The sequence below is a fragment of the Balaenoptera physalus genome (genome assembly GCF_965194825.1).
Source record: "Balaenoptera physalus genome assembly, chromosome: 1".
Lineage (NCBI taxonomy): Eukaryota > Metazoa > Chordata > Mammalia > Artiodactyla > Balaenopteridae > Balaenoptera > Balaenoptera physalus.
This window is the reverse complement of record NC_138882.1, coordinates 191806125-191830814: the sequence shown is the minus strand read 5'-3', so window position 1 is coordinate 191830814 and position 24690 is coordinate 191806125. Positions and strand designations below refer to the sequence as shown.

Sequence of the window (24690 nt, the reverse complement as noted above, 5' to 3'; positions counted from 1 at the left end):
TGGACGGCTCTGATCACCGGGGTCCGCTTTTTTTTTTTTTTTTTTTAATTTTTTGGCTGCACGGCGTGGCCGGTGGGATCTTAGTTCTCCGAGTAGGGATCGAACCCGCGCCCCACGCATTGGGAGAGCGGATTCTTGACCACTGGACCACCAAGGGAAGTCCCGGGGTCTGCTTTTTGACCGGAGGTAAATTTGGAGAGAAGTCCCTGGGCGCACCGCCTCTGTCGCCGGAGTCCGGCCCTCGGCGCGGCTGCGGCGGGCGGGCGGGGGACTCGGACCGCGGCGGGCGGGGCCGGGCGGAGGCGGCGCGGGGGGCGGGCCCGAAGCTTAGGCTGGGCGCCGCGGGGGCCCCCAGCCCCAGAGCTCGGCGGAGGCGGAGCGGAGCGGGCGAGGCAGCGCGGGGCAGAGGCCGGGCCGGCAGCCGCTCCGCCTCCCCACTCGCAGGCCCCGACGGTCGCGCCGCGGGCTCTCCGGGTGCCCGAGGACAGACGCATGGCGCCCCGGGAGACGCGCTGAGCCCGGGTCGCGGCGCCGCGGGCGGCACCATGGCCCTGGAGCAGACGCTTCAGGCGGCGCGCCAGGGCGACCTGGACGTGCTGAGGTCCCTGCACGCCGCCCGCCTGCTGGGGCCCTCGCTGCGCGACCCGCTGGACGCGCTGCCAGTGCACCACGCGGCCCGCGCCGGCAAGCTGCACTGTCTGCGCTTCCTGGTGGAGGAGGCCGGTCTGCCCGCCGCGGCCAGCGCGCGCAACGGCGCCACGCCGGCCCACGATGCCGCCGCCACCGGCCACCTCTGCTGCCTGAAGTGGCTGCTCTCTCAGGGCGGCTGCGGAGTGCAGGTGAGTCCGCGCCGCGCACGGGGCACCCGGGGGGGGGGCTTCCTCCCCAGGAGAGAGTTCTGGTCTGGAGCCCTCGGGTCTTAAGGGTGGGTGGGCTTGGGAGCTCCCTCCAGAGGGCTTGGGGCGGGGTGGGCTCCCCGGATTGAGAGTACCCGGGTAGATGCCCTGGTAAGCCCTGGCCACCGCCTAGAAGACCATCTGGGTGATAGGAAACCAGAATGGAATGGGGCTCAGCTGGGATAGTATTTAAGCTGGGGGGTGGGGGAAACACAGTGATCCAGGGAATCCCGGAGAGTGGGCAGGGGAGGGGGACAAAGGGCCTGGAGTCAGAAGCCCATGTCTTCCAGGATCAGGTCTGGGAAGTGGCGGGGGGGTGGGGGGGTTTGCACAAAATCCTACAGCCCACCCCAGGCTGAGGTGCATGTGTCCCTAAGGTGAGGGGAGGGTTGAGGCTGGTAATGGGGGAGGGACCTCCCAAGGACCTGAGCTGATCCCAGGACATCATCCCTTCTGGCCTCCCAGCTTCTTCATCCCAGCCCGAGTCTTCCTGCCCTGAGACCCCAGTGGGTCTCATTCAATGGCCACCAGGCTGGTGTTAGCCAGCCTGGCCTCTCCTGAGCTGGAGAAGGCAGCTCAGGCCCTCATGTGTAGCTCTCCTGCTCAGTCCTGCTGGACGCAGAGCATCCAGCAGGTTCTAGGCCCGGGGATTCAGGTGTGCTCCTGACCTCCGGGAGCTGCCGGTCCATGGGGGCAATGAACAGCAAACACGCAGTCTAGAAAGTAGACCAGGTAACGCCAGGTACTGCTAGGCCACGTGGTGGGGAGTGACAGGAGCTGCGTGGGCAAGGTGGCCAGGGGAGGCCCCTCTGAGGAGTGGCCTCTGAAGGGAGTCTTGGCTGATGGGAGGGAAGTGGCCAGGTGATGACCAAGCCCAAGGAGCAGGAAGTACAAAACCCTGAGGGGGACGCATCTTGTCCTGTAGCAGGGACGGCAGGGAGGCGAGCATGTTTGCAGCGGGGTGAGGGAGGGAGAAGCCCGCAGGGCCAGGTCCCAGAGCGTCTCATAGGCTGGCGTTAGGAATTTGCATGATACTCTGGTTGTAGGGCAAAGCCAGTGGAGGGAGGAACAAAACTGATTTCCCACTTACAAGGACCACTGTGTTAACTGGATAGAGAAGGAGAGGAAGCAGGGCCGACTCTGAGCTGGCTGGCTGTGTCATGGCGGTGCCCAGACCCCATCCCCCCACCTTTTGGCCTCAGGATGGCCAGGCCTCCCATCCCACCCCTCCTGGGAGGTGGCCCGGCCCCTTATCTCCGGGCCAGCTCTGTTATCAGGAGTTCCTGGCACATGGTCCCTGCCCACTCTTTTGGGAGGTGGCATGCCTCTCCGATCCCGGTGTCCAGCCTTGGCCAGAAGCCTCCCCAGCCACTGGAGAGGAGGTGGAGGAGCAGGCGGCCTTGTGCCCAGCTTATCAAGTCTCCCGTCCTCTCGCCCCGGAGGGCTTGGGTGCTGGGGGCGAAGTGTGTGTGTAGGGGGAGGATGACCTAGATCCGGGGCCCTGCTCAGCTCAGGGAGATAAGCAGCTTTAGGGTGCAGGCCATAGCACGGGAGGCTCCTGGGGCCTACGTAGCTGTTGGAGCCTTGGGGACCGGTCACAGGCCTGTGATTCTCTCCTTACTGCCACCCTCACCCAGAGGCCCAGAGCCATCAGGACCCCCTGGAGCCTCAGACCCACAGTCCCCAAGGCCAATGGGAAGTGAGGGCCTTTCTCAAGAGCTGGGGCGCAGGGCATACTTCACTATGGGCCTGTCTGGGTCACCTCTAGCCAGCCTTGTCCCCTGGGCTCAGGAGGACAGACTGCACCTGTCTCTGGTCTTCCCCAGGCATTCCACACACAGAGGAGTCTCAGCATCGGCCTCTGCTTCCTCTGGACTGTTTTCTCTGCCTCCCCTTCCTCCCTGCCTCTGTTCTTGCCCAACAGCCGGTCTGTTTGCCCCCCACCCCGTATCCCCTAACTGTGACCTCCCCGTCGTGCCCCTGGGCCCCGTTCCCTCTGTCCCCCCTTTTCCCTGCATTTCTTAGAGGAGCTTCTCACGCTACTGAGACTCACCTTCCTGAAGCTCAGGGTCTCTCCAGCGCCCCCTGCCTCGGCCACACCTCTTCCCATGGTGCCCTCTCTCTGGGCGGGGGCGGGGGTGGGCGTACAGAGCAGCTTCCCTTCTCTGAACCCTGGTAACCCGTGCCCGCCTCCACGGCTGCCCCACCCCCTTCCCCGTGCCCCTGCCCAGCTCCCTGCCCACCTCTCCGTCACCCCACGTGCTTGGTGCTGGGAGCTCATTCTGTTCTAGAACCGGTGCCCACTCTCCCAAACTCCCAGCCTCTGAGTCCAGGCTTCTGGGTGTCTGCCCGTCTTGGCCTGCAGGTCACATAAACAGCATTTGCCAACCCCCTCCCGCAAGAGACACACACACCTGGATGTTCACGGAAGACTCATTCAGCACCTAAACCATCGACCCGTCCCCTTTGGGGTGCCTGAGAGGGATCTTGCCCAAGCCCTTCCCAGGGGCTGCCTCTATCCCACACGTACCACCACTGGCTGACTGCCCCGGCCCTGCCCACCAGTAGCCAGAGGCAAAGATATAGCCTGTTCGGGGCGGGGGGCTGTGAGCAGGGAGTCTGCTGGCCGTGGGGCAGTCCTCTGCACTGAGGTTGGGTCGTTGGAGATGTGTCAACCCGGAGACCTCTTCCCTTGTGAGACCTGGGGAGGAGGAGAGGAAGGAGGCAGGGGGTGGGCACAGGGGCTGCTCCCCCGACCCCTGACAGCAGGGCCCAACAGTCCACTCTTCCTGGCCCAGCGGCTCCTTCAGGTGTTCCCCGAGCACCTGGGTGACAGGCAGGTGCTCCTGCTGGGGCGATGACAGGGTGCCCTGCAGGCCTCAGAAAGCCCAGCATGGATGGCCCCATGCTGCCGCTATGGACTGAGCTTCCCAGAGGGCCAGTTAGGTGCCCGAGGACAGAACTGCCCCAGTGGCTGGTGGGATGCAGGACTTGGTCTGAGTGAGGGATGGGGGCAGGGCCAGGCCTTAGGACTAACGGGCTCTCCTCCCACAGGACAGAGACAATTCTGGTGCCACAGTCCTGCATCTGGCTGCCCGCTTCGGCCACCCTGAGGTGGTGAACTGGCTGCTGCGTCACGGCGGTGGGGACCCCACCGTGGCCACAGACACGGGCGCCCTGCCTGTTCACTACGCCGCCGCCAAAGGAGACTTCCCCTCCCTGAGGCTTCTCGTCGGCCACCACCCTGAGTAAGGACCCTCCGCTTCAGGGGGCCTCTGGGTGGGGCGGGCCAGGGCTCTGGCGGCGGTGCCTGTAGTCGGCCGTGCCCCTCCAGCACGCCAGGGGAATTAGTGCTTCTGGGCCATCCCCGTGGCCAGGGTCCCGGCCAGAGACAGCTCCCACCCAAGCTGAAAGTTCTCCCCTCCTGGTGGGCTGCCCACAGACACATGCCCCAGAGCCCTGCAAGCAGACACTCCCACAGTACGAGCTGCACTTGAGCTGCAGCGGCTGTGCACGCAGACCCCTTGCTCGTCCCCAGGGTGCTTACAGCCTACAGCAGGCGGCTCTCTGGCTCTGACCTGTGCTAATTTGCAAGACTGTCCTAAGTGGGGCGTAGGGGTGAAGAGCATCTCCTGGACCCCCAGTCAAGAAGGAGGAGGAGCCACGTCAGTTATCCAGCAGTGATGGGAGAGGCCCCCTGCCCAGACCCCCAGCCTGCCTCCTGGGCCCTCAGCTCCCGGCCTGTCAGAGGGCAGCTTGTCCTCTCCTGTGGCCAGCAGCTCATTCCCACTCCCCAGGGGGATGGGGCTCCCGAACCTCCCCGGGCCTTGGCGAGCGGCTGGTCTGAGAACGCAGCTGAGCAGTAGTCTGGGCTCTCCCCGGGGTGCGGTGGGGTGTGCAGAAGAATGGGGTTCACTGAAGAGCATGGGAGTCGTGGGGAGGGGGTCCTGGGGGAGGGAGGGAGCCAGGTCTTAGGTGCACCCAGAGGGAGGCAGGGGTCCTGGGGGGAAGCCACCCAGACCCTGTCTGAGGGAGTGGGACATCAGTGGCCCTGGGGACCCAACAGACCGGGGCTCTGACTGGTGACCTTCGTCAGTTCAAGGGGGTACCTGGGAAATAAGTGGTGACAGAGGACCCAGCCTCAGGAGGAGAGCAGTCACAAGGCGGGAGGGTCTGTCCCCACCCCTGGCTCCACTCCTAAGGGCGCCTGCCCGGCCACTGGGCGCCAGGGAGCAGCAGGAGGCCAGCCTGGCCCCGTGGCCTGGTGGCAGGGTGGCTGCGTCCGGCAGCCCCTTGGGCACAGGCACGCTGGTGTGGATACAGAGCAGCTTAAAGCCCCCAGGCCGGGACCAGGACGCCTGAGCCTGGCTCATTCTTGCTAAGCAAGGGGGTTCCCTGGTTTGATTCGTGGGAGACCAGCCGGGGGTCTCCTCACAGCCGTCCCTGCCAGAGGCCACTGGGCACCACTCTGGCGTGAGTCCTCTGCTCCTGGACAAGCTAGGGTCTGGGTGACACCAAAATCAGTGGGATTTCAAGGAGGAGGCCCCAAACACCCTCGCGTGCAGGCTCCCAACCTGCAGCCACCAGCACCCTGGGGGGCCTGGTCCCAGACTCGATGTAAACTCCCCAGGTAGGGGCTGGGGCGCTGCCCCTGTGCATGTCCCCACCCCCGCACCCAGGTGGTTCTGACACCACCCCCTCACTTATCACTTATCACGGAGGACACTGAGACCCTAAGAGAAGAGAGACAGGCGGTGGTCATCCTCTCGCACCCGCCGGCCTCCCGCATCACACATGATGGGCCCCAGGAAGTCAGGCTGATGGCCATGCCAACTTAGCTCCAATGCTGTGAACTGAGGGGGCTCTGCCCCTCCCCGGGAAGTGCTGGTGGGGGGCAGGGGTGGAGCCCCAGGCTGGCCCCTGAGCCCCTCCTCCCTGAGAGGGCTGGGGCCTAGGATGAGCCTCCACGGCTGGGGTTCCAGCCTTCGGAAGGCTCTGGCTGTGCTGCGGACACCCTCGAAGGCTCAGGGCCCGGGAGACCCTGCTGCCCCCAGGCCAGGCTGTGGTGCTGGCCGTGATTGGGCCCTGGCGCCGACTCTGTGGCCAGATGGCCTGGGCTGATGAGCCACCAGCCCCCCGTGAATCTCAGGGAAGCGGACAGAGGCCTGGGGCTCCATTCCCACGGTGACGACGCGTGACCTGGCTGATAAGGAGGCACTTTTGTGTGATTGCCAGGCTGGGCTCAGGCAGGAGGGGGTGCTGGGAATTGAGGTAGGGCCTGCTGGCGGGGGGCTTTGGGGGCCAGTGCCCACACCCTAACTCGGAGGTAGCGACTCCTGCCCCCCCAAGGCTGGGGACCCCAGGGCTGGGAGCTGGGGAGGGGCAGAGGTGCAGGCTGCCCCAGGCCGCAGGGTGCAATCAGGGGACCCAGGCAGCCTGGCTTTAGAGGCCGCCGTTGCCCCGCTCTCCTGGGCCTCCTGGCCTGCTGTGAAACACTGTGAATTATTCACAAGGGCTCAGCTCTCCCTGGCGGCAGGGTGATGCAGGGAGAGCTCCTACCGGTGGGAAACCCGATCCTGCCCGGGAGGCTGTGGGCAGCCATGAGCGGTGGCCATGACAAGCTACAGAGGGGCAGGAGGGCTGGGCGGCCTCGGGGGAGGGCCCAGCTAATGCTGGGCTGCACCTTGGGGAATTAGAAAGGACTGCAGGAGTGGCCTGCACCCACCCCCCCTCCTCCAGTCTCTCCCCGTCCACTGGGCAAGTCCTCCCAGAGGCAGAGGAATTGCCACCGTGACCTCAGGGGCTGCTGCCCCATGAGACCCGCCCTCTGAGCCCCCTGGGGAAAAGAGTCCTTCAGCTAGCGGCACGGGGGCTGGCAGGAGCTGGGCTGGGGCTGCTTCAGGCCCTGGGTCTGAGGGAGGCAGAGTCAGGAGGGTCAGCCCTCCTGGCCAGGAGCTCTGGTGGCTGGTGGAGCAGAGCCACGAGTCCACATCCCCATTTGGGGCTCAGACGGGACGAGGAGCAGGTGGCCCTCAGAGCTCCTGACCATCCAGCCAGCAGGGTCCTGGGGCCCAGGAACCATCTCATGCCTCGACCATGTGCTTGCTGGGGGCCTCAGTAACCAGAGGGGAGCCCTGGGCTCAGCTGGGACCCTTAGGCCTGAGCACTGAGGCTGGGGAGGGTTGGGGGCAGGGCTCCAGGCTTTTCCTTCCTCCTGGGGCCCCACCGTGGTCTACCAGTCATAGAGAGCTGGAAAACCAGTCTGCGCAAAGGTTTCGGACCAGCTCCCACCTGCTGAATGCCTACTAGGGGTCTGACACCAAGCAGTAGTCTGAGCCCCACCTGCTACTAGGCAGTAGCTCTATAATCAGCCCATTTTACAGATTGATTCATCCAACTAATGTTTCTTGAGCACCTGCTCTGGGCCAGGCAATATTCCAAGTGTCAGAGATACATCGGTGAACCAAACAGACAAATATCCCTGCCTCATGGTGCTGAAGATACAGAAATGGTGTCTCCGAGAGGCTAACTGACCACCCAGGGTCCCACCAGCTCCCTGTGTGGCCTGGGCCAAACTGCACCTCCTCTCTGGGTCTGTCTCCCATTCCTGGGCCAGGCGCTCATCTCTGAGGCCCTTTTCAAGTTCACCTGGGTGGCCCCCTTTTCCTTCCTGGAGCCTGGCTGCTCCTGGGGCCCCGTCCAGGGAAGGGCTTCAGGCAGCCCCTGCCTTGAACAGGAAACCTCAGCTGCTCACCTGTTAGGGACCCCCAGGCCTATGGGGAGCCCCAGCTCCCCCTTAGAAGGCCTGGGCCTGGGGCTACCCTTCCCTGCCGGGCACTTGTTGGTGTTTGCTGAGGTCCCCTGGGCAGCAGGGCCTGGGGGGAACCACACTGGCACTCTGGGGGCCCTGACCCAGGTGGAGGCTCTGAGAAAGGAGGGGCCTGGTGGGGTCATGAGAAGCCCCTCTCAGTGGGGACAGCCTTCACCTCCACCGGTAACTCCTGGTCCAAGCCTGTCATGTCACTGGGGCCCCAGCTGGCCTCTCTGCCCTCCCCCTGCCCGCTTCCTGTCCGGCTATGCCCACCTGGGAGACCACAAGTCAGATCCCTGGACCGGCCAGAGGCTCCTGTCTCACGGACAGGGAAGGCTGCTTCCTTACAGCAGCCCAGAGGCCCTCCTCGCTCTGGCACCCCCATACCTGACCTCCAGCTGCGCCCTAATCACCTCCTCTACTCTACCTCCTGGGCTTCCTTGCTGCTCCTGCCCTCCAACCTTTGGCCTTTGTACAGGCCATTCCCACTGCCTCACTCTCTTCCCCAGAGAGCCCACAGCCCCTCCCTCCTACCCTTCAAGTCTTTGCTCCATCTCCGCCTCTCAGTAAGGCCGGCCCCACACCTCCTTCAGATCATCACAGTTAATGATGGCTGTAAGGACTGAGCAGTTTTCCACTCTTCTGTATTAACTGCCTGTGCTCCCATCTTGGGCACAGATGGGCAGAAGAGCCAAGTGGTATGGTTCAGACATTGTTCTCTAGGCTGGAAGCAACCTTCTCCCTGCCCTGTCTTTCCCTTCAGCCTGCACTCGTATTGACTTCTATGCTATTTCCTAGACTGGAAGCATTTTAGAACTAGGAGGCCCTTAGAGAACTTCTCTTTTTTCAGCCCCGAAGAAGACACACGCCCTCCCTCCCAGTCTTCCTCTCCCGCCTTATTTCCCGCACCCTCCTCATTACCTGGCATTACTTTCTGTGCATCTCAGCACACCCTCTTACCGTCTGTCTCCCCGGGCAATGAGAGCATCTCTTTTTCTTCTACATCCTGTATGCCCAGTGCCTGATACTCAGTAAATACTCACTGAAGGACTGAGGAGTCTGGGATCCCTGGGTCTTGTCCGGCCCTGCAAGCAGTTCACTGCCCGTGACCTCAGACGGAACTCCCTTCTGGGCCTCCCAGGGCCCGTCTGGCAAATGGACCAGCTGAGGCCATGTGTGAGGCGGCATCACAGAGCTCCAGGCCTGGCTGCCCATCTCGCTCACCCCCACATTTATCCACTCAACAACTAGCATCCACATGTACCCTAAGTGCCCAGCCCCGCTAGCGTTAGGGATGTAGTGAGTCCTCACGACTTCATGGAGCCAACTTGGGGGGGCTCCCAGGGGCAAAGAAGGAGCCAGGTCAAGAGCACGTGTACACACAGAGACGTTCTTGCTTATTTTCCAGTGTGTCAGGGTGTGTCCGGCAGCCCTGGTGGAACCAAGCTTGAGAGGGCAGGTCTCCACTGTTTTCAAGCTCTGCCCCGCCCTGGCCTGTGGCAGCCTCGTGATATGTATCCCTGGAATGCATGAAAAAAGTGCCAAGACAATTCAAGAGGGACAAGTGCTATGAAGTGAAACGGGGTATTCATAGGAAGCGGTTGGGGGGTTTCTTTAAATTGAGGGGGTCCAGGAAGGCCCCACTGAGGAGGTGAGAGCTGAATGGGAGAGGACCAGCCGTGCCAAGACCTGGCCTGGGAGCGTTGCAGGTGGAGCTGGCCGGGGCAGAGGCCTGAGGGGGGGGATCCCGCTTGGCTTCATCGCGAGCCAGGAGGGCCTGGAAGGCTGGGAGAATTGCAGACCAGTGAAGGCTTCTGGGGATATTCCAGGCTTGCTGATGGATTGGGTGTAAAGCTGACTGTTCTAGAATCTTCCTTGAATCAGGGCTGCATTGCTTCACTGGGCCAGGCCTCATTTGGGTTCATTTCAAATAAGTCAGGAGGCGTGATTAGAGGATAAGAGAGGTAGAACTGCCAAAGGCTCCGAGTCTTTGTTCAGAGCGGGACTTACCTCACAGCCAGAACTAATCCTTGTGGAGATCATCCCCTGCCAGACCTCCCTTGGGGCAGAAATGATTGCCAGTGGGGAGGGCCACTGGAAATGCTGTTCTTTGACCGGAGTCTGCTTCTGTGGGCAGATCACTCCTTGTTTCCTAGTGGCAATGGTCACAGTAAGGTGGCACCAATCTTGGACGGAGATTTCTATCAAACGTTTACGAGCATTCCATGTTTCTTTTGTGTCATCAGGGTGACTTGCTTAATAGTTACAGTTTGTCTGTATCATCTTTGTTCCCAAGAGGAAGAAAAGTATCATGATTTATGTGATGCTTGCTAGGGAGACTCAGACTTATAAAGAACTCAAGGGTCAAGTGTTGCCAAAGACTCCTAGAGCTTGGACTCAAGGGATGGTGGCCTGGTGTCCTTTACTGAAATGGGGACAGTAAGGGGGGAAGGTAGTTTGAGGGAGAGTGTGGAGAAATTTGCTCCATGTAAAGGCAGGTAAAGGGGAAATTCCCTGGCAGTCCAGTGGTTAGGACTCCTTGCTTTCACTGCCAAGGACGCGGGTCGATCCCTGGTCGGGGAACTAAGACCCCGAAAGCTGCGTGGCATGGCCGAAAATTTTTTTAATTAAAAGAAAAAAAGGCACGTAAAATTCAAGAATCTGCTCAATGTACAGATGGATGAGTGAACTGTGAGCTGATGTAGGGGCCGCATGTACTCCAGGTCCAAGCTGGGGGGATGAGCAGCATTGGGAACAGGTGACCTTTAACCCTGGGAAGTAGGTGACCTCACCAGGGGCAGAGCGTGTTTAGAAAGGAGGTCCTGGGGCACCCCAACATTTGGAGATTGGGCAAGGGTCGAGGGCCCATCGAGGGAGGCTTAGAAGGCCCGGTGTGTGCCTGTCCGTAGCCAAGAGGAGCAGGTGTTCGGCGGGGTGAGGGGCGCCTGTTAGGGCGTGGCCACGTCAGTCGAGGCTGGTGGCGTGGAGGTGACGGTGTGGAGGCCCAGGGGACGGGTGAGGGGGCTGGCGGGTCAGGCTGTGGCAGCGGTACCAGGAAGCCAAGCCCTGCCTTCCCTGGGAGGAACCTTGCAATTTTCAAAGATTCCTCTTCTGTCTCTCACAAGAGGCTTGGAGAGGCAACAGTTGTGATGCCCATTTGCCATATGTGGAAACTGAGGCTGGGGAGGTGGGCTAGAGGACGCCCTGGGGCCCTGCACAGTGAGCCAGAGAGTTGGGGTGGTGGGTGGAGGCCAGGGCTAAGGGCAGGGGCTGGGACTGGACCGGTCACCCATGGCACCACTATGGCTAGAACTCGATGGGCTGGAGCCGGGCAGGTCCTGAGGCCAGAGGTCTCCCGAGACCCCATCCCTCTGCTCTAGGCAGCGACTCTCTGCAGCAGAAATGCTGCCCGGCCTGACCCATGCTTGTTGGGGCCTGGACACCCCAGGTCAGCAGTGCCCTCACAGAGGCACAGGGAGGAGGGATCCTAAAATACAGCGACGGCGCCGGGCCTTGCTGAGGGCTCTGCAAGCATGTCTCAGCGACGATCATTATCCCCACTCGTGGACGGCTTTGTGAACAGAGATGGGAGGCAAGACACCACTTGTGGGTGGCACACACGCCAGGTCCTTCTCACACCGGGTCCCCCTCTGCCTCTCAAGTGATCATAGCCCTCTGTGCCTCAGTTTCCTCATCTGTAAAAGGGGAACGATGCTGACACCTACCGGGTAAGGTCTTTAGGAGGACTAGATAGAGACCATGTGTACTATGCGCATCCCAGTGCTTGGCACAGAGCAGTTTGTTCAGTAGATGGTACCCACTGTCACTGTTATCCGTTATCGTCATCTCTACTACTATATAAATTCACTCTCTCTCCATCTAAATTCATTAATTTAAAGACTAGTGTTGGGAATTCCCTGGCGGTCCAGTGGTTAGGACTTGGCGCTTTCACTGCCAGGGCCCGGCTTCAATCCCTGGTCGGGGAACTAGGATCCCACAAGCGCCGCCAGAAAAAAGAAAAAAAAGGACGAAATTCATTAATTTACTTTGTTCCTGTGCTCATCCATATATATATATGTTTTTTATCTTTTGGCCACGCTGCACAGCATATGGGATCTTAGTTCCCCAACCAGGGATTGAACCTGCACTCCCTGCATTGGAAGCGTGGAGTCTTAACCACTGGACCATCAAGGAAGTCCCTCCTCCATATTTTTAGAGTTTACCCGAGTGAGTTTGAGGGTGCCCATTCTTCCTGCCTCCAGGTCGACACAGAAGAAAGGAACAAGACCAGGACCCCCTTTCCCACCCCGGTTCATCAGAGAATCTGCCCCTTATTCTGGGGTCTCCCAGGCTGGGGGCTGTGACTCCTGAATGGGTTACTGAGCACTCACTCTGTACCAGGGACGCCAGCTGGAGTTGTCAGCCAGTGGCCTGGCAGGAGGCTGTGAGCACGGCTTCCCCCTCCTGCTCGGCTCGTGCCCTGTGCCAGCTTATCAGACCTTCTGAGACCTCCTCAGGCTGGCTGGGGACCCCTGGGTCATGGATCCCAGCCAGGCGGGGTGGCCTGGGAGAACAGGGCTGCCGGCAGATCCGGCGCCCTGAGCTGTGTACACTGCCTCAGGCCTCCCCCGAGACAGCCCGGTGGGCCCTGGGCAGTGGCCCCTCCAGTCTCGGAGCCCCAGGACCCCAGCACTCGCTGCGCCTTGGTTACGGGGTGAATAATTCAGACCATCGAGTGTCGGTCATGAAATATTAAACGGGCCGTTCCTGACGCACCAGCTTGTGAAGGTGGGAGGGGGGCAATGCTGGCACCGGGGCGTGGAGGCTGGTGGCTGAGAGCCCTCGCGTTCCCGCAGTGCGGCGTGTGCGCGCGACCCTGCCTGCCGCTGTGCGCCGTGCTCGGCACACCGCTGCGCCCCCGACGCGGGTGGGGTAGTGGCAGGCAGCCGGGCACCGTCCCAGACTCGGTGTCAGCCCCGAAGTGGCAGCTCTGTGTCTGAGGAGGGGGTGTTCCCACGTCAGGAGGACGGAGAGAGCTGGGGCTGCGTGCCTGGTGGGCGCTGCAAGCCGCCTAGGGTCAGGGGTCAGGGAAGTGGACAGGGCTGGGGCTTTAGGGACAGGGAGAAGTCAGACGGGAGGGTCCGAGGGCTGTGTGAGAGGGAGGGGCCGAGTCGTGGGTGGCTGACAAGAGCGTGGGTGAGGGGGCAGATGGAGGAGGAGTGGGTGGCCTGGTGCCCACGTTACTGTACACGCGGCTGGCAGTTAGATGAGGGAGGGAGGGCGTGGATGGTGGGGGTGGAGCGTGTGATCGAGGCCGTGAGCAAATAGATGGGAGAGGCGGGTGGGTGGGAGGATATGAAGTCGGACGAAGAACTGCGCTTCCCGGGGCCCAGAGGGCTGATCCAGCCCAGAGGGACCCAGCTCCTACTCCCCACCCCGCACCCGCTGTGTCCTAGACCCGCGGCGAGCTCCTCTGTCTGGGCCTAGATTGTGGCGCCACCTAGTGCCTATATCTGGTAACTGCACCCTGGCATCCACACCCATTGTGAAGTCAGAAAAACTGAGGCTAAGCCAGCGGCAGGGACAGCTTCCCTATTTCCCAGCAGCACTCTACTTCGTGGGACTGATTCCCCAGTTAGGACCCTTCTGTGGGAGCTGGGGAGCAGGGATGAGGGGCAGTGACAGCTGCAAGCTAGGCCCGAGGGAAGGCTGAGGGAGTGAAGACATGGAATGGCCCCCCAATCCCTCTCCTCGCTCCCTTCGTTCCTGCTGTGCGTCCGGGTCTGCATCACGCAGACGGATTGTGCTCAAATGCCACTTACCAGCTGTGTGACCTTTGGCAAGTCACAGCCCCTGAGCCTCAATTGCCCCACTGCAAAATGGGGATGACGGTAGGACCTAATTTAGGACATGCAGTGAGGACCTGCGTGCTAGTGTCGTAGCGCATGGGAGGTGCTCAGTGGACGGTGGCACCTGTCGTGTTGCCAGGCTGATGACAACCACAACCAGAATATTCCACTGAATTTTAATTTCAGATAAACAACAAATAATGGTTTAGTCTATGCACATCACATGCCACATTGGAGGTAGACTTACACTAGAAAATTATTTGTTGTTTATATGAAATTCAGATTGTAACTGGGCATCCTGTGTTTTATCTGGTGACATTACCACTCTGCCTCCTGGGAATTCAGTCTTCTGGGGGAGGCAGAGGCCAAAATAAGTTATGATCGAGCATGACAGGTGGCCCATGGAGTGAGCCCAGGGCAGTATGAGGCACAGAGGTGGGAAAGGCCTGTTCTGCTGGAGAAATCAGGGCAGGCCTCATGAAGGAGGGATCTGTACCGAGTCTTCAAGAGAGACGGGAAGGGCATTCCAGACAGAGGGGGGACATGATCAAAGGCACAGAGGTCCGACAGCAGGTGTGACCCACTGACTGTGGGTCAGTGTGGCTGAAAAGGTAAGAGGAGGCCAGGTCACCACATCCCTGTAGACCTTGGTAAAAAGGTGGGCTATTTACTGAGGGCAGAGACTAGCTCAGTCAGATGTGCATTGCAGAAAGAAGGCTGCCAGGGGGGAGGTGGGGAGCAAGCCAGAGGAGCCCCCCCCCCACCCAGGGAGGCTGGCACAAGACTGAGTCCAGAGGGAGTTGGGCAGCTGGGCCCAGCCACTAGGTTTTTCTCCAACCCACCCTCGCAGCCCTCCAGAGCTCCCCGGAAGCGGGCGAGGGGTGAAGAAAGCTTTGGAGGGGGACGGGCACTGAGAGCCCACGGTGGGTGCTGCGTCTTCCGCAGGGGAGTGAATGCCCAAACCAAGAACGGTGCCACGCCCCTGTACCTGGCGTGCCAGGAGGGCCACCTGGAGGTGACGCAGTACCTGGTGCAGGAGTGCGGCGCGGACCCGCACCTGAGCGCCCACGACGGCATGACCCCGCTGCACGCCGCGGCGCAGATGGGCCACAGCCCGGTCATCGTGTGGCTGGTGAGCTCGGGGACAGGTCGGGGTTGGGGCACGGGAGAGGCGGGGCCTGTACGGGACGGGGGCGGGGCCAAGAGGGGCCTGGCGCCCAGCCCCCGCCCCTCTGTGCCCCCTCCCCTCCCCCCCAGGTGAGCTGCACCGACGTGAGCCTGTCGGAACAGGACAAGGACGGCGCCACGGCCATGCATTTCGCGGCGAGCCGCGGTCACGCCAAAGTGCTCAGCTGGCTCCTGCTGCACGGCGGCGAGATCTCGGCCGACCTGTGGGGCGGGACCCCGCTGCATGACGCCGCCGAGAACGGGGAGCTGGAGGTGAGGGCGGGCCGGGGCCGTGGCCGGGAGGCCGGGCGAGCGCGGGAGGGGCGGGCGCCCTCTGCTGGCGCCGCGCTCTCAGCACAGCGCTGCCCCGGCGCCAGGATCCTGGCTGTCGGCCGGGGGTCCTCACTGCGCGCCCCTGCAGTGCTGCCAGATCCTGGTAGTGAACGGCGCGGAGCTGGACGTCCGCGACCGCGACGGGTACACGGCCGCCGACCTCGCGGACTACAACGGCCACAGCCACTGCACCCGCTACCTGCGCACCGTGGAGAACCTGGTACGCCCCGGGCGCTGCTCCCCCGCGTTATTGCATTCCCCCCACAGCTTGCCCCCACCTCCCCGCAGGGGTAGGTGTTGTTACCCTCTTTACCACGGAGGAAGCTGAGGTTCAGGGAAGTGAAGCCCCTTGCCCGGGGTCACACGAGTAAGTGCCCTAGATCACTACCCCACATGACCTCTCAGGCCAGAACCACTGACCACTGGGGAGTGAGGGTGTGCGGGCAGAAATGTCGAGGGAAGGAGGACCAGCCTCGTCCTGATGAGAACCAAGGCTCGGAGAAACAACGACACTTACACACCAGTGGGAACAGTAAAGTGCATTCACCTGCCCACAGGTATTAATTAGCTCATTTAACTCTCACCACCACACTCTGAGGTAGGGAGTGCGCGTATCCCCATTTCACAGGTGGGTAAACTGAGTCTTGGGGAGACCCAATCACCCAATCATTAAATGGTGGAGCCCTGGTGTCCAGGCCTGGAGCTACCTCTCTTCACCACTACTCTGTATGTTTGCTCACTGTGTGGCTACTTCATAATTGAAAACCTGTGTTACTCTTTTCAAATTATTTTATTATGGTTACAAAGCCATGAAGGAACCCACTGGGACTTGAGCACAGATGTGGGTGGCTCCCAGTCCTGGGCTCTGGCTCCTCTGGTGCAACGTCTGCTTTGGCGCAGTAGGGAGGAAAGAGGGCTGGCTTCACAGGCATCTTCAGAAGGGGGGCAGCCTGGCCACAAGAGGGGCTGCGGAATGAGGCTGGAGGAGAGAAGGCCGATGACCCCCTGCCCAGAGCACTGTCTGCCCTGTCATCGAGTATATGGGGGCACCCTGGTTCTGGGGACTCCAGAGCACAGCAAGGTCCAGGGGTCAGAGATGGCATCTGGTCCCAAGGAAGAACTTCCCCGCAGAAAGGGCCATCCGGAGAGAGTAGTGGTCCACAGAGCCCCAGCGCCCTCTGGCGCCCCCTGATGGAGGCTTTAGCTGCAGGCAATGAGCAAACAAGCACCATTCCTTGAATTCTGACCCCGGTAAGGTACCCTGCCTAGTGCTTTACGATATAATCTCAGTTCATCTTCACAATGAATTAATACTAACAGTTGACACATATGGCATTTACTGGCTACCATGCCCTGGCACTTCACTAACTTTTAAAATCTTTGTTATAACATAATGGGGCAGGCAGTACTGTTATACCCATTTACAGATGAAGAAACTCAGGTACAGACAGAAAGGACAAGTGACGGAAAGGTCATGCAGCTAGTAAGTGGAGGAGATGAAATTTGAAGCCATCCCCACAGGCTGCAAAGCCTTTGCCCCTGACCTCTGTCAGGGCTGGGCAAGTACCCACTGCAGCCAGCCAAGGAAAGAGTGTGTTCGGGCTGCCCCCCAAGCCCAGCTCCTATGGCTCCCCTTGGCTCAGGGGTTAGGCAGCAGGGCCTGGCCCCCCCGAACTGGGTGGGGTGTGGAGGACCTGGCCCCCTCACAAGGCAGTGACAGATCCAAGCCATGGAGGATACTGGCCCAGAAAAGGCAAACACTCCCGCAGAGCCCCTAATTACGGGGCCAATGAGCGTGGCCGCTGAGCCGTTACCTGGTGCCAGGCCTGCCTCGCGTTCCCGGGGGACCTGTGACACTTCTCAGGCAGGGAGGGGGCGCAGGGCAGGGAGGAGCCGGCCTGGGCAGGAGGCAGCAAGCAAGCGAGCAGCAGCCTTGCCGGCAGCAGGGCCAGCATGGGCAACGTAAGCATGGCCCCCACCCCAGCCCGCTCCCAGGCGGGAGGGTCAGGCCTGTGGGCAGGGGAGAGGCAGTGGTGGGGGATGGCTGAGCTCAGGTTGCCCACCCCCAGCTCAGCTGGGCCACCCCAGGCCCCATCCTTTCCCCAAAGGCCCCGTCAGGAGACAGGGGCTAGGCTCGTGTTGGGATTTGCCCCAGTCCGGCAAGGAGAAACAGGGTGGTTGCTGGCCAGGTCGGGGGATCAGTCTTTCCTGCAAGTTGCAAGTGCCGTGCACCCCTCCCCTATCCCCAGCTGCCGCAAATGTTCCCACCCACTGCAGCAGTGCCTGTGCCTCCTCGCCACGCCAGAGCCTGGCCCTCTGCCCGTTGATGAGAAAGGAGTAAGACTGGTGCCGTGGCCGCCCTCGCTTGGGGTCCAGCCCAGCGTCCTCTCTCTGTTCTGTTAGCCTCTCAACCCCCTGAGCAGAGACCAGCCAGGGCTGGGAGTTTCCCAGGAATCCATGGTCCTGCCACTGGGGGGCTAGGTTTGAATCGTAGCCTGGGAAGAACCTGAGAGATGATGGGGAAGGGAGCCCAGAAAGGGAAGTGGCTTGACCGAGGTCACACAGCGAGGGTGTGCCCGAGCAGGACCCTGGCCCAGGGTGTGCTGGTCTTTGGAGCGGGGTTGCCCTCAGAGCCCCCTCTCCCGCTCAGAGCGTGGAGCACCGCGTGCTGTCACGGGATCCATCCGCTGACCTGGAGACCAAGCAGCCTGACTCGGGCATGTCCTCACCCAACACCACCATGTCGGTCCAGCCACCGAACTTTGACCTCAGCTCACCCACCAGCACCCTCTCCAACTACGACTCCTGCTCCTCCAGCCACTCCAGCATCAAGGGCCGGTGCCCCCCGCATGGTGAGTGGGCCTGGGAAGAGGGAGGAGGGAGAGCAAACTGGAGTCAGACCACTGCGCCCTGAGGACCATCCCTGGGCCCACTCTGCCCATAGCTGACAATGGAGGCTGCCCAGGTCACCAGGAGGGCTGGTTCTGGTGAGGACAGGTGACACTCACACTTGTGGGTGTCCGTCACAGACATGCCTGTACATCAACAGGTACCCTCCCACCATCAAAAGCCGCATGCACCCCACACGCAATTCAGTATCCTCACTTACACACGCACAAAATGTTCCCCAGACATTACACACACCTACCCACACTCAAGAGTGCACACCTACACATGTGTACACACAACATCCAGGTATGAATGCACAGCCACACGTACAGAACCATACAGACACCTACGCTACACGTGCGCACTCACGCACCCCAGGTCCACAGACCAGTGCAAACACGTTCATAAGTACAAAGAAGCACGTACACACATTCACGAACATACACAAATGCACACTCAGGCAGAAGCCAGGCACACGTGTTCACACATGCTGACCGCGCCCTGAGCTTAGGTGTCTGTCCACCTGCGATGCCTGCTTTACGCCGCCAGGTGGTGGCCTGCAGAGCTGCTGGGGCCCCCTGCAAAGATGCGGTGTGGCCGTCTCCCACCGCCTGCCTGGCCACATCTGCCCCGAGGAGCCACCCCTCCACCCTCCAGGTGGCTCTGCTCCGCAGCCCTGTCTTGGAGCCCGCGGCCCCCTGCCAGTTCCCCTCAAACCTGAGCACAGGCCTTTCCCCAACGAGTGCAGGGCTGCAGGTGGGCAGGGCCAGGGTGAGGGTGAGGGTGAGGGTGAGGGTGAGGGTGGGCCCAGCCCTGCGGGGCCCACAGTGGGGCCGTGTCAGGCTGCACCCGGAGCCTGCCTACTCCCGTGGCAGGTCGTTTCCGGGCAGGAAGGGGTCTTGGGCCTGGGGGCAGCCTCTTTGCAAACTCCCAAACCCAGCCTTCCCTCTGTCCCAGGGCTTCCCAGCACGAGAGCTGCAGACATACAGAGCTACATGGACATGCTGAGCCCAGAGCCGGGCCTGCCCCGGAGCAGGATGGAGAGACCCAAAGCACCACCGCCACCACCCAGCTTCCCTCCACTGCCCTCACCCCCAGGCACCCAGCTGCCCCCACCCCCGCCAGGCTACCCAGCTCCCAAGCCCCCCGCGGGGCTACAAGCAGCTGACATCTACACGCAGACGAAGAACAAACTCCGCCACGTGGAGACCGAGGCCTTCAAGAAGGAGGTAGTGAACCCTCCCCAACCTGCCTGCCCTCCGGCCCCGGGAGTGGGCTGATGGGGGGGCAGCAGAGGCCAACAAGTGGCCCGGCTCGTGGATACAGGGCGGGCGGCGGGGGGGGGGGGCGGTGGTCCCTGGTCCAATGGCCTATTCAGGAGTCAAAGTTTCTGGTCAGCCCCATGGCGGCTCAGGGCTGAGCACTGGGGACAGAGAGATGAGGAAGACAAAGCCAGCACCCTTTGGGGAGTTGGGGGGCAGGGCGGGGGGAAGGAACATATACCCAGATAGCCACGCCTCTCCGGGAGCTGGGTGGCAGCTCCTCTTGCACAGAGTGGCAGGGAGCTCATGGAATCGGCAGAGAATACGTGCAAACTGCCTCTCCACAGATGTACCTGTTCCCAGCTCCGGGCTCGGGTGGAGAAAGGGTCCCGGGGGAGTGTCTTCCAGGTGGGAGATGCAGGCGGTGTGAAGGTGAGGGCTGGGAGGAGGAGGGTGCAGGCAAGGGCAGGGAGCCCTCTCAGCATTGGGGGCTGGACGTGGGGGTAACATGGAGGCTGGCTCCCCAGTTTGGGGCTTCAGCTCCCAGGTGGGTAGACAAGCCAGTCCTGAGATGGGAGCCCTGGGGAGAAGCAAGCTTGTAAGAAGGGGCCGAATCCGGTGCGGGCACTTTGAGTGTGGGGTGCCCGGATGCAGGGCCTGTAGGTTCCTGGCTAAGGCTTTGGAGCAGGGGAGGGGGCAGAGGGCTGGTCTGCACAGCTCTGAGAGTCCTGGGCAAGGAGGCCCAGAGGGAGCCCTGGGGTTCTGGCCAAGAGGACAGAGGGAGGCTGGTCTGAGAGGGGAGGGCAGCCTGAGGCCCCAGGCGGCTGAGTGTGGGATAGCAGACAGAGCCCCCCACTAGGGTCCTGTGGGAGCCCCGACCTTGTAGTTCTCTCTCGAGCCCAAGGCAAGCTGCTCCAGGGCCAAGCTCAGTAAACAGTTCCCACAGGTGACCCACATCGCAGGGCCACTGGCTGGGGGAGGGGGAGGACACAGCGCCACTGCAACTCTTCTTGCTGCCTCAGACCAGGCTCTCAGTGGGTTCCTCTTTCATCTCCAGAAGGTGAAGGGGGCCCAGGAGAGGCCTGCAGGGGGCCTAGGGCCAGCGGACTTTGCAGGCCAGGCGTGTGGGCCCTGCCCCAAGCCACAGGACAGGCGGCCCGGCCTGCGGCCCCTCCCCTGAGCCCGAGCACCGGGACTGCGAGGTCCCGTGCCTCTCCCGGTGTGTGCGTGCCCGGCGGCAGGCGCTGGGCCGCTCCACAAGGGCCCTTTGTGTGCCCCGCACCCCCCCCAACTCCCCAGCTTTTTCCGGACCGCGGGCAGGAGCAGGGTCGTGGCTCCCGCGCCTCGGGGCTGCAGGGGGCGCCGAGGGGGCAGGCTGGCCCAGAAAACAAATCCTGCGGTGTCGCGTTTCCTTGCAACGTGAACCCGGCGGGGTGGGGCTTGGAGGGTCCGGGGCCACCGTGGGGACGCTCGGACTGGGGGTGGGGCGGGGGACAGCCCCTGCCAGGTGACTTGGTCTTTGGCCCCTCCGCCTCCTGTCTTTCTTCCCGGGCTGGGCTTAGTGGGGGGCAGCTGCGACGGAGTGGACTGCCCGCGCTGTCACCCGAGCCCGGCCTGCCGCCCCTGAAACCCGAGGCTTGGGCGCGGGTGTCGGTGTCCCTTACGCAGCCGGCGATGGTTTCCAGATGCGGGAGGGAAAGGGCGGGGGCGTGACCCGGAACCCGGGGGGCCAGACGTGGGGGGCTCCACTGCCCGTGGTGAGGCCCAAATTCTGTCTCTGGCGGATGGAGGGGGTGAGTGGGGGGATGAAGCCTGGGGCGCTCAGCCCAGAACGGAGGGAGAGAGGGGCAGGGGGGCGGGGCCACATCTGGCCTGCGGGGTAGGCGCGGCGCAGCGGCCAGGTGTTGGCGGAGCAGTGGGCCCCCGTGGCATTCCCGACTGCTGGGGGTTTCGGCCCGGGATTGGCAAGCCCTGGGTGATGTCAGGCCGGCAGAGCTCTTAGGCGCTCATAGGCGCGGGCGGGCGGGCTGGGCTGTAACCTGAGAGGAAGGATCAGGTAGCGCAGGTGTCGAGTCCATGCAGCCCCCGCTGCCAGGTGCACAGCGGGGGCCACCGGCACGGTTGCAGGTAGGAGCAGCCCCAGGCCGGGGCCGGGCGGCGGAGGGCCCTGGGCAAGCAGTGGACTTCCTCCGGGCGGAACTCCCGCGAGAGAGGGTTCCGCGAAGCCTTGGTTTCGCGTGGGAACGGCTGGTCGCCGGGAGTGGGGTGCGGCTGAGTCCTTAGCGCTGCCTAAAACTGGGAGCTACCCCTTCTCCAGCTCCCCCTGGCGTTTGGGCTGGGCCACCCCGCCCCTCGGCCCGCCCCTTCTAGCCACAGTGGGGGCCCCTGCGCCCCTTGGCCCGCGCCCAGAACCCCTCCCTGTGGGGCCGACCGAGAGTGCCCTTTCACCGAGGCCCGCAGGACCCTCGCCCCATCCCCGCTCTGAGAACAGGAGGGTCTGGGACCGCGGCTGGCCACGAGCCCCCGGAAGGTTAAGAGCTGGGAAGGCGGGCTGGGGGGGGGGGAATGTGGGAGGCGGAAGGGACAAGTGCCCGAAGCTCACTCCGCCCGCTGTCTTCCCGCAGCTGAGCTCCCGCGACGGCCGCAACGGGCTGCGGAGGCAGGACTCCAGCCGCAAGCCCCGCGCCTTCAGCAAGCAGCCCAGCACGGGGGACTACTACCGCCAGCTGGGCCGCTACCCCGGGGAGCCGCTGGCCGCGCGCCCGGGCATGGCGCACAGCGAGGAGGTGCGTGCCCGCCAGCCCGCACCCGCCGGCCGCCCGGGACCCGGCCGGGCCGCCCGCGTCTCACTCGCTGGCCCCTCCGCTCCCCCGCAGGCGGCGCAGCTCCCCGGGAACCACGTGCACAACGGCTGCGGCGCGGACCCCAAGACGTCCAGGGAACTGCCCCCGCCGCCCCCACCGCCGCCGCCGCCCCTGCCCGAGGCCCTGAGCTCGCCGCCGCCAGCTCCTCCTCTGTCCTTCGAGGGCTCTGGCCCTGGCTGCGGGCAGCGTCGCTCCTCCTCGTCCACTGGCAGTGAGTAGGGGCGGGCTGAGGGTTGGGGGGCGGCGCTAGCCCTGAAGGGGGAGGGAAACCAAGACCCCCTCCTCCCCACCCCCGACCCCCCGCCCCGGGCAGCTGCCACTGCCCTGGTGCTTCCTCTTTTCCTCCTCGATCTTTCTGCAGCCCCACCCCAATGAAGACTTGACCCTAAGGGAAGGCTTGGAGTTGCTTTAGGTCCTGCCAGAGCAGGACTGGGCTGTGTGACCTGGGGCAAGTCCCCTTCCCTCTCTGGCCCTGCCTTCCACCCAGTAGGGAAGGCCTCCCAGCTCTGGTGGCTGCTGTTTCTGATGAGCTGGTGCTAGAGGGAAGCTCAGAGAAGTAGAATTAGCTTCAAGGAGGCAGGGTTGCTGGCCAACCTTCTTCCTGCCCCACGTCTATCCTGAGTCACTCTTCCACTGCTGGCTGCTTTCTCTTGTTCTCCCAAGCTAGCTACAGCCCAGGGCCTGGCTATAGGGTCAAGGCCAGTAACCCATCATACTCTGCCCTCCCCCTCCTGGTGAATCCCCTGAGCATCCTTTTTTAAGAGCTAGACTGGTGACCAGGATTCCTGGGCTTCTCTTCTGAAATGCGGGACAGTCTCCTGCATGCCAGGGCTCCTGGAAGGCCCAGGAGGTGGTATCTGGGTGCTGATGCGTCCACTCCAGCCTGGCAGGGGGTGGCCGAGCTGCCTTCCTCACCCAGCCGCTCGGTTCGGGGACCATGCTTAGTGGTAGCATCCAAAGCTTCATTTCCCTGACTAGGGATGCAAGGCTGCAGTAGCGTCCAGGGTAGGGCCAGCCTGGGCTCCTTGGGGTACCTATGGAGCCGCGGCCCCTGCAGACCACAGCCCATGGTAGCATGTCCACCGTCAGCTGAGCCTCCAGAAAGGCCCCCAACTTTGAGGTCAGTGTCTTCCCTTGGCAGACTGGAGCAAGGCTGAAACTAGGAACAGAAGAAAAATAGACTCTGGGCTTCTCCAGACACCCCTTCGCAGCAGAGCCTGGGCTGGGTGCCCTATCCCATCCCAATGCCAAGATTGAGGCCCTTGCTAGGGGGTCCAGGGCCAATGGCAGCCCAGCCCAGCCCTCAGGGGCACCAACAAAGCTGGGAACTGAGCGGACCACCCTTGTGGAGCCCCAGAGCAGCCTGAGCCAGGGTCAGATGGACCGGAAAGTTCCTCCTCTCACCACCACCCCCCCGCCTGCCCCCGCGCATCTCCCCTCCTCCTGCCCTCCCTGGCCCTCTCTTGCTCTCCATGATGTCCTAGCCTCACCCCAGCCCCCTCCCTCTCCTAACTTCGCTGTCACTTCTCTCCTCTCGGTCCCTAGAAGTGAGAGTGCTGAGACACAGGAAGAGTGAGTAGCTGCGTGCGCGGCTCCTGGCTGAGGCTCGGGGGTGGGGCACAGGGCACGCTCAGGAAGAGCCAGGCTGACGGGCTGGGGTCTTGAGGAAAGGACGGGACCAGGGTCCGGCAGGCGAGGGGTCCTGGACACTACAGGTTCTACCCGCATTCTGTGCCGGGCAGACGGTTTTGCCTAAAGAAATGAGCCCGCAGCCGGGGCCCACCGGCACTTTTCCCTTTTTCCCCTCCCACTACCGCGCTCTGGGATCCCCAGCCCGGGGAACCCAGAAGCTGTTGGCTCCCTTTTTTCCCCTCACCCAGTCCTGACTCCTTCCTCAGTCTGTCTCTAAAGGCAACCCTCCCCCAACTCCATTCACCTCCGCCGGCCTCGTCGGAAAATGCAAACTCCGCGCCGCGCATTTGCATGTCGTCCGCCTGGCCCCTCGTCCTGAGTGCCCCCACCCCATATCCTTAGTAAGGTCTCGGCTTTCCCGGGTCCACCAGAGCTGCGCTGCGCTTTGCCATAAGTGTGCTCCGTCTGGGCTTGCAACCAGTGCGTCTGCGCGTGTGTCTGGGTGTGTGTGGGGGGGGAGGGGGCCGGCTGGCTTCTGGCATCCAGGGTCCCGAGTCTATAGCCATGGACGCCCCAGGTGACTCAGTCCAAGGGTCACTGGGGTTTGCTGGTGCAGGGAGATGGCCAGAGGGAGGCTCCACCCTGGCGGGGCCGGGCCGGGCAAGCCGGGACAAAGGTCGGGTGGCTGGCCCCAGGTAGTGTTCTGGAGCTGGGCAGTCAGTGCGCTGCGCGGAGACGTTCGCTAGAGGCCCCAGGGCCGGCCCAGGAGCCATCATGAACTCCCAGGGGCCTCCAGGCGGGGGCTCCACACCCCGTGAGTAGGGTCGGGAGGATGGCTGGGCTGCTCGGGCTGCCAGCTGAGGACCCGCCTCTGGGGTCCCCGAGAGCTGCCTGCGGGACCCGGGACCTGGAGAGCTGCCCTCTGAGCCCAAGGGAAGGCCCCGGCCTGCGCTGACTTGGGGAAGGGGGCAGCAGAGGGCAGGTAGG

General features: G+C 62.8%; 1 protein-coding gene across 4 annotated transcripts in view; it reads left to right on the top strand.

Annotated features, from left to right (window-relative positions):
• The first annotated feature begins 378 nt into the window (after positions 1 to 378).
• The window catches only part of ESPN (espin), a 31611-nt gene continuing 7299 nt past the window's right edge, over positions 379 to 24690 (top strand). Inside the window, exons 1-10 of one of the 4 annotated variants that reach the window (XM_082467881.1) lie at positions 379 to 839; positions 3951 to 4144; positions 14502 to 14688; positions 14814 to 14996; positions 15145 to 15276; positions 17707 to 17908; positions 18903 to 19174; positions 21832 to 21993; positions 22084 to 22282; positions 23617 to 23643. In XM_082467881.1, coding sequence (XP_082324007.1) covers positions 546 to 839; positions 3951 to 4144; positions 14502 to 14688; positions 14814 to 14996; positions 15145 to 15276; positions 17707 to 17908; positions 18903 to 19174; positions 21832 to 21993; positions 22084 to 22282; positions 23617 to 23643 — 1852 coding nt within the window. In that variant the 5' untranslated portion in view covers positions 379 to 545. Of the gene's footprint in view, positions 840 to 3950; positions 4145 to 14501; positions 14689 to 14813; positions 14997 to 15144; positions 15277 to 17706; positions 17909 to 18902; positions 19175 to 21831; positions 22283 to 23616; positions 23644 to 24332; positions 24518 to 24690 lie in introns of those variants that run through there. The other 3 variants (XM_082467882.1, XM_082467880.1, XM_082467883.1) reach the window with 3 other exon arrangements.